This window comes from Haplochromis burtoni, unplaced genomic scaffold, assembly GCF_018398535.1.
Source record: "Haplochromis burtoni strain Fernald_Lab_line unplaced genomic scaffold, NCSU_Asbu1 Contig_1070, whole genome shotgun sequence".
NCBI classification, from domain to species: domain Eukaryota; kingdom Metazoa; phylum Chordata; class Actinopteri; order Cichliformes; family Cichlidae; genus Haplochromis; species Haplochromis burtoni.
In genome coordinates this window covers 77448-85818 of record NW_024583431.1, presented here as the reverse complement: position 1 = coordinate 85818, position 8371 = coordinate 77448, and the positions used below count along the sequence as shown (strand labels likewise).

General features: G+C 42.4%; 1 protein-coding gene across 1 annotated transcript; it reads left to right on the top strand.

The window, feature by feature from the left end:
* Positions 1 to 3145: 3145 nt before the first annotated feature.
* LOC102296085 (ankyrin repeat and SOCS box protein 2) lies at positions 3146 to 8087 on the top strand. The gene is made up of 10 exons (XM_005951660.3): positions 3146 to 3229; positions 3870 to 4223; positions 4555 to 4665; positions 4756 to 4925; positions 4996 to 5151; positions 5657 to 5902; positions 6000 to 6171; positions 6737 to 7307; positions 7697 to 7850; positions 7952 to 8087. The coding sequence occupies exons 2-10, from the start codon at positions 3877 to 3879 to the stop codon at positions 8077 to 8079; spliced, it is 2055 nt and encodes a 684-aa protein (XP_005951722.1). The 5' UTR covers positions 3146 to 3229; positions 3870 to 3876; the 3' UTR covers positions 8080 to 8087.
* The last annotated feature ends 284 nt before the right edge of the window (positions 8088 to 8371 follow it).

Here is an 8371-nt window from a genome sequence, read left to right as displayed (position 1 = left end):
TATGTGTATATACACTTTTCTATTCACCACATCACCCCTGTCCTGTAGCAGCTTCATTGGCTTCCAGTCAAATATCGCAGCAATTTTAAAATACTTTTGTATACATTTAAGGCTAGTCATCATCTCTCCCCTCCATATCGCTCTGATTTGGTTCAGATCACCATTCCATCAGGGTGTCTTAGATCCTCTTCTTCTCTTTCTCTCTCTGTCCCCTTCCCCCATCTTGCCACCATGGGGAGCAGGGCTTTCAACTTCTCTGCTCCTTGACTTTGGAATTCTACACTCAAAACTCAAAATTCTCAAAACTCAAAATGAACTCAAAATTCAAAATAGCTTATCCCACATAATCTTTTCTATTCTGCTATTTTAATCTCTTTTATGTTTTATGATTCCGTAAATTGCCTGTTTTTATGCTTGTTTTCTATTTTTCTGCTGTGTACAGTTTCTTTGAGTGTTCTGAAAGTCAAATAAAATGTATTATTAATTTCCTAAGTTTTTAGAAAATAAAGAACAGTCTCCAGAGTTCATTTAAAACATCCCTCTGCACTCTCAGTGTAAAGTTTGTTAATCCTTGTTAATCCTCAGTTTGGTTGAAATCTTGATACCATGCTTCTTTCTGTGTTCTGGCTTCAGTACCTCCTCATCCTCTGATGCAGCGTTGCAGACTGAAGATCCGATGCTTGGTTGGAGTCCAACGACTCAAACTGCTTCACACTCTGCCACTTCCTGTCAGACTTATTCGCTTCCTGCAATACGACGTCAAGTGTTCACTCACCCTAGGAGTGTGAAATTAATGTATTATTTTCATGAAGATGTTGCTTTTTGCCTCACTAAATCATCATGGTAACTGGTACTTAACAGATCATCTGGTTTGGAGCAGGTTACGTTCAGAGTTTGAGTTCATGTGGCAATGCAGAAAATATATAAATGTTCTTCAACCTAATTTGAATCTGCTCCTGAGTCTCTTTCGCACTGCTGGAAACACAAAACGCACAGCAAGAATAGGTGTTCAACCAATCACATTCATTCACTCTGATCTCCTGCCGGGCAGGACATTTTTCCATGGATCCAGATTAAAGTCTCAAAGCTCTAATGTGCAGCCATCAGCTTAGAAATAAATAGCAGTAATGATCACACTCAGACAGATAAAGATTTGAACTGCAGTTCAAATCTTTATTTTACAGCTCTATGCCACAAATAAGAGCTTAACCAGTTTCTGATTTATTTACTTATTTTTTAGATCTTTATGCTCATTATGGATTTTATCGTCATTATTATCTGATAACATCTCTGTTTGGAGAAGTTGGAACTCAAACGGTCGTTTTGTGCAGGAGAAGAGTCAAATGACCTGCAAAATGTCCCTTGTAATGTGAATGCGTTGAGAACCTCTGACTGGGGTTTTAAGTTTGATTGAAACAGCTAACACAGCCTGGATATGTTGAACTTCACTGCTAGTCATACCCATCTAAAGTCACCTGGTACATCTGAGACTGTTTAGGACACAGAAATGTGACGCTTTCTATGTTTTTAAAGACACAAGCATCCTTTGTTAAGCCCCTCTGTATGTGCTGATTCTTAGTGTGTTGAGTTTACTGTGTGCTGCTCTGGAAGATATTCACCTCTGACCATATTCCAAGTTTGAAATCAGAAAGAGTTCAAATAAACTTTTGTTTTTCAACAGTTGTCACAGAATGGTTTCTATTAGAGGGAAACCCCCAACTATCTGATGATATGCTATAAGCAGTACTTGGTGACAGTGGAAAGGAAAAACTCCCTTTTAACATAAAAAAACCTCAGACTGCCTCAAACTGGTTGGAGGTGAAGAGAAGAGAAAGGGTCATAGAAGGACATCAGAGGACAGCAGAGGTCAGACTGAGCCAGGATTGGTAAACAGCATTCGCGCTGTTAATGTCTGAACGCTTACACTTTGTCTTTGGCCTGATCTTACTTTCCTCAGTAGCTCAGTCTAAAAATAACACACTCACACACGCGTGCCATGATAACAATCCATGGATTTGTGTGGAGACTTTTGAATAAACAAAGTTATGACTGAGCTGAAGTTAAAACTCTGGTGTAACTTGAGACAGATCTGGGATTCATTCTGGAAAGTTTTTGGATTTCAGTCACGGCAGCTCTAAAATTTCACTGATATAAACAGAAATTTTTTTAAAACGTAAACATTTGCATTAAATATGGTCTAGTAGTGGCTGTAGCACAAGAGATAGAGAAGGTCATGTATTAATTAGAGGGTTGGTGGCTTGATCCCTGGCTGCTCCAGTCTGCAGGTCAGAGTATGGACATGATACTAACCCCAGAGGTTGCACTCTGATGTGTTCATCAGAGTATAAATATTAGATAGAAAGCACTGAGGCACAGAAAAACATACATACTTGTGTTAAATATACACTTGCATATAGAGAATTATTCTTTAACAATCCTTGACAGGTGAAGGTTATGTTTTTCTTGCCTTGTGCAGACCTATTACTATGACACTCCATCGTGAGGATAATGGCAGCTGTTTGTTCTGGTAAGTAATGTTTCTGATTGGTTTCTAACAGTTTTTATTCTTTCACTTGCAGTCCTGGTGTAGATTTATACTTAGTTCTCTTTGGGTCAGGCTTATAGAGTTATTAAATCTTTTTTTAAATGACATTTTTGGCCATTAGGAAAAAAGCAGAAATAAAGTTTCACTAAGAATCTTTAGACGCTCCTAAAAACCTCTAGTCCCTGCTGCTATCTGCACTCTAGGGGATCATCTAGGAATAGTGATTTTTTTTTTTCCTGAGGTCTGATTGGTCAGTAAGTGGAATTTTCCTGCCATTGAGTCTCTAATTAGGAAAATAAGATGCCCTGGAGCAAGTTAGGTCTGCTACATTGTGATGTACCTTAGTAAATGAAGCAACTTCAAAATCCTGAAAAAAGAGTTAAACCTGAAGTTAATCTGTAGCTCTGAGCAGGTCTGGGATTATTTTGGGGGTGATCCAGTTTGTGAAACAGCTCTTCAGCATTTGTTTGTGTGATACAGCTTCATGTGACTCCACCTGCAACATTAGAGCAGTGAAGAGGTGGACCGGTCAACAAGCTCTGATAGCAGCTTCCTAAAATAAAACTTAAGTAACACCCCCACCCCCACGCTGGGGTCAGACTAGATTACAGACAGACAGCTGGAGAACAGACTGAGGAAAGGACGAAGCTGAAACTCAAGGGAAACACTGGATTTCTGACAGTGGTAAACAACTTCAGTGACTGAAGCTGTTAGACTGAAATCTGACATTCTGTTTTTCTGGCTCATTGTTTATCTCAGTTTCCTTCTTTCTGTTTGTTTATCTGGCCATCAAGATGGTTGTTATTAATTTTCTCCATTAAGCTGGGCTCTCTGCTTTAGGCTCTGAGTGCACACATTAAAAGGTGCTTTTTGTGGGTAATTCCACTCTTCTCCTGATGAAAATGATCCCTGTGAGTGTGCCACCAACTTCAATCAGAGCTGTTCTCAGATGATGATAAGATCTGTAAAAAACACAAAACTTTAACAGTAAAATAATCTGAGAGATTAATGCTTCACAAACTGGTTAAACTGGTGAACTTGAACTTTGAACTATATTACACTTTATGTCTCCAAGTGTTACCAGCATGTCTTTAGCAGCTGTTTGTTCAGTATTTGTTGGTAGTGAACATGGGGGCGCTTGAGTTTCCATGCTTTTAAACTTGCAGGTAAACCTTGTTGTAGTTATTTTATTATTTTTTTAAATCATCAAACACTGAGTTTGTACAAAGTATGTTCAGAAAGACTTTGCAGCTTCTTTACGTGATAAAACGATTAAATTAGAAACAATAAATATCTGACTGGTGTCACTTCCTATTTGTTACAGTGCTATCATGGCAGGACCCAGGATCTCTCGCTCCACATCATCTGCTTCCAGTCTGACTGCTGACGATTATTCTCTCTATAGTAATCTGAGTGAAGAAGAGCTGCTGCAGCTTGCAATTGAGCGCAGCCTAACTGACACACATGGCAACACCACCGAATCCAACACCATCAGTGCCAACAACACCATCAGTGCCAGTACCCCCAGCTGTGTCCAGCCTTCTCATTGTCCTGACAAACTGAACCCAGCAGCCATAAACACAAACCAGCCAAGCCACAGAGCTCAAAATTCATTTCAAGCACAGACCACAGCACACTACAGCTCACCAAACCCACCACCTCAAAAGCCTCCTGATCCGTGAGTAGCCTCCATTTTTATTCTTAGTCTCTTCTGACCAAGTATGTGGATAGTTGAATATATTTAGAGCTTCGGATCATTGATGAGTTTGCATGTAGAGTGATTGATTGATTGTTATTGAATGTGTTCTGATTGGATGCAGACCCTGTGTCCTTGTTCTCATTAGCTGCAGGTTCTGTGTCTGTGTCCTGATTGGCTGCAAATCCTGTCTTCGTGTTCTCATTGACTGTAGTTTCCTTGTCTGTAGTTTGATTGGCTGTTGTCTTTGTGACTGTGCTCTGATTGCTTTCTCTTTTTGGAACTGTGTCCTAATTGGCTGCTGTCTCGTCAGGAAGACATTTGATGGGACAATCAGTCTGTTTGTCACGGGTTCTGGGAAGAGGATGGTGGCATATCGCAGACATGATGGCAGTCTGGTCCACATCTGTCCCGAACCTGAAGAGTGAGTTTAGTTCTGCTCCTAACATGTACATCCATTTGACTCACCTCTGAACAAGGTGTTCCAGTTGGCTGATTGGTCTTGTCACTGCAGGGAGGAGGAACCTTTGTTCAAAGCAATCCGTGAAGGTGATGCAAGCAGAGTGAAAGCACTTGCAATGTGCCCAGGAACAAACTTGATGCTGCCGAGTAAACCGGGCTGGCTGGCAGTTCACCAGGCAGCGTGGTTCGGCAAGGAAACCTGTCTGCGCATGCTGCTGTCAGGTAGGTTCACCTATTCAAAATTACAGAGAACAACTGAGCACACCTGTAATACCGTCTTTTGATTGAGCAGCTCAGCCTGGGATGATCAACAAGAGGACAGAACATGGCGAGACAGCACTGCTGGTTGCCGTCAGTAGAGAGCATCTGGGATGCGTTGAGGTGCTCCTGGGAAGAGGAGCTGATCCTGACATCCCAAACTATGACAAGGAGACACCACTGTACAAAGGTAAAAGAGACAGGACACACATGGAGAAGAGAAACCCCCCCAAAGAAAAACAGAAATGATGGTGCAAATGGATGAAAGGGTCCTAACCTTTTTTAAATGTAGGATTTTTATCCCATCTTCATAAGTTTTAATTAGGAGATTAGACTCTCTTTGACATCCAGTAGGAACAGCTTCACCAAGCCACTAAAAACAACCAATTTGACCAGCTCTGCATGAAATTTTAATCTACGTGGACTATATTTTGGAGATTGACAATTTATAAACATAGACCGAGCAGTCATACCAGCAGGAGTCTCAACTTGAATCAACTGCATCTGATTCTTGTTTGGGTGAAATGTCCCTTTTATGTCTCCAAAAGTTGATTCTGTTCATCTGGACGTAGCGTTTTCAGTGGGAGACTGAAAACACTATGTTCAGAACAACAGAATCAACTTTTGGAGATTTACTTACCTGGATAATTGAGAATGTATCAAGATGTCCCTTTTATGTGTTTTCCAACCTGTAGCCTGTGAGAGGAGCAACCCAGCAATTGTGGCAGTGTTGCTGAACCACGGAGTAGTGGTGAACACTCGCTGCATTCAAGGGTGGACGGCACTACAGGAAGCTGTTACCCGAAACAACCTGGACATCTGTGAGATGCTCCTGAAGGCCGGCGCCAAACACAGCATCAGCAACATGTATGGCATCACACCACTCTTCACCGCTGCTCAGAGTGGGCAGCTCGCCACGCTGCGTTTTCTGCTCAAACATGGTAAATAACGTGGTTAATGAACTTGTTGCACACAGAACACCTCTGTTGCCACTGAATTAACTCCACATTTGACCCCACCCCATCTCCCATTTTGCAGGTGCTGACATCAACAGCCAGGCAGCTGATGGCGCAACAGCTCTGTATGAAGCCACTAAAAATGGACATGAACAAGTCGTTGAGCTTCTCATTTCGCAGAACGCTGATGCCAACAAACCAGGAAAGAGGGGACTGCTACCTCTTCATGTTGCCGCCCAGAGAGGAAGTGACACGTAGGTACACTATGAAATGTATACGGAGTTGTGCAGACTCACTGGAGTTAATTTGGTATTTAATAGTGGCATTGTGTTAAGTGTGGCTACCTTGACTCATCCAGGTTTTAAGTATCTGGAGCAATTTTAGGGAGCAACAGCATTAACCTTAAGTGTTCCCAGTGTTTCTAGACCAAAGTAGCGATGGGGTTTCGGCCACAAGTGGCCCAGATGTTCCTGGGCACAAGTGGCATTCTTTCTGGCCATGGTGTTTCTGGTCATAGGTGACCCAGATTTTTCTGGTGCTAAGTAGCCAAAATGTTTCTGGCCATAAGTGGTGAAGTGTTTCTAGTTGTAAGCGGCCCAAGTGTTTCTGATTGTAAGGGCACTAGGTTTTACTGCTTGTACAGGGCCGAGGTGTTTCCGGTTGTAAGTGGATAAAATGTTTCTGGCTGTGAGTTGCCATTGTTTTTCTGACTGTAAATGCCCCAGCTGTTTCTGATCGTAAGTGACCAAGTGTTTCTGTCCGTAAGCGTCACTAAGGTGTATCAGTTTAGGCTAATTGCTAGGCGTTTCCTGTTCCCAGCATAGTCTCCATGTTGATCCCGGCCACCAGTAAGGCCAGAGTCCGGCGGACTGGCATTAGCCCTCTGCACATGGCAGCAGAGCGTAACCGTGATGATGTCCTGGAGACTCTAATCGGGGCAGGGTTCGATGTCAACACCCAACTATCAGAGGAGTGGTCTAGGTTGTACGAGGACCGCCGTAGTACGGCACTCTACTTTGCTGTTATCAACGACAACATCGATGCTGTGCAAATGCTCCTGACTGCTGGCGCTAACCCAAACTTGGATGTGTTCAAGCCTGTGATGGTAGCAGCAAGGCAGGGCTGCATCCAGACCATCACACTGCTTGTAGAACACGGCGCTGAGATCAATGCTACCATCCCCACCCACCCCACTACTTTCCCTGCCGTGTACATGTTCTCAATGAAGTACCTGCCTATGTTCAAGTACCTGCTAGACCATGGAGGCAATGCCCTTTCCTGCTTCAATTGTGTGTATGGCAGTCGTCCTCACCCACCAATCAAAACCAGTCGAACAGAGAGGGATGAACTCCATGATATCGACCAAGCTGTCCCAAGAAGAGGCATTCAGGTGACCTCTATTTTTCCTTTTAATTTTATGTTTATCTGGTAAAATGAAACAAATCTAGGTAAAAATCAAAACAACAAAACCATTACCATAGCTACTCAGGTGGCCTTGTTTGAAACGGGGTATTTAAAGACTTTGTTAATGTGTGTGAAAAGGGGACATTTAAAGACATATCCAGGATAACTTTTTATTATCTAACAGTGATCATTAACATTGTACATAAGCCAGGTTATCTGAATCTAGCTCTGAGTGCATGCAGTTGGGCTGTATGCTTGGGTAATACCTGAAAGTACCTGGCAAAACCTTACTGCCTAATCACAGTACGGCCTTCAGGTGACCTCACGATAAAGTTAAGGTGTAACTAATTGTTTGATACACTCACGGACTGACAGTTCTGTGAGATGATATCCGTCCCCAGTATCTCTCGATGGGCGGGGCCAATTATTGATGTCTTGTTGGATTACGTCGGCCATGTGACTCTTTGCTCCAGACTGATGGAACACCTGGACAGTTACTCTGAATGGACCTGCATAAAGGAGAAAGCGGGTAAATCAAAAAGTGATAATTGATTCTTCTGCAATTTTACTGATTTCAGTGTTAATAGTTATTCTACTGTGTTTCCAGGCTAACCAGTCTGTTTGTTTCAGCTCCACCGCGCTCACTGCTGCAGCTCTGCAGGCTGCAGATTCTTCACCTGGTTGGTCGCCGTTGGTTGAAGAAGTTGCCACTCCCTGGGGGTCTGATCCGTTTCCTGCAGCATCAGGAGTTGATGTAGATTGACTGATGTTTATAATCTGGATGGTTTGACTGAGAGTTATTGATTAGCTCTGATTTTTTTTTTTTTTTAAATTGGTACCCTGATGGTGCTGGAGACATCAGTGGTAATCCACTCTTAATGCTGCACGAACCTTTTTTTTTTTTTTTTAGTTTGGATTTTGAATAAATAAATGCCACAAGTCAAACCCCAGGGGGCACAAAGACTTGGCCTAAACAGCCAAGATGACTCTGAACTGTCTCTGACCGATTTTGAGTGATTCAAAGTCCAGACTCAAAGGTTTGTTTGTTTT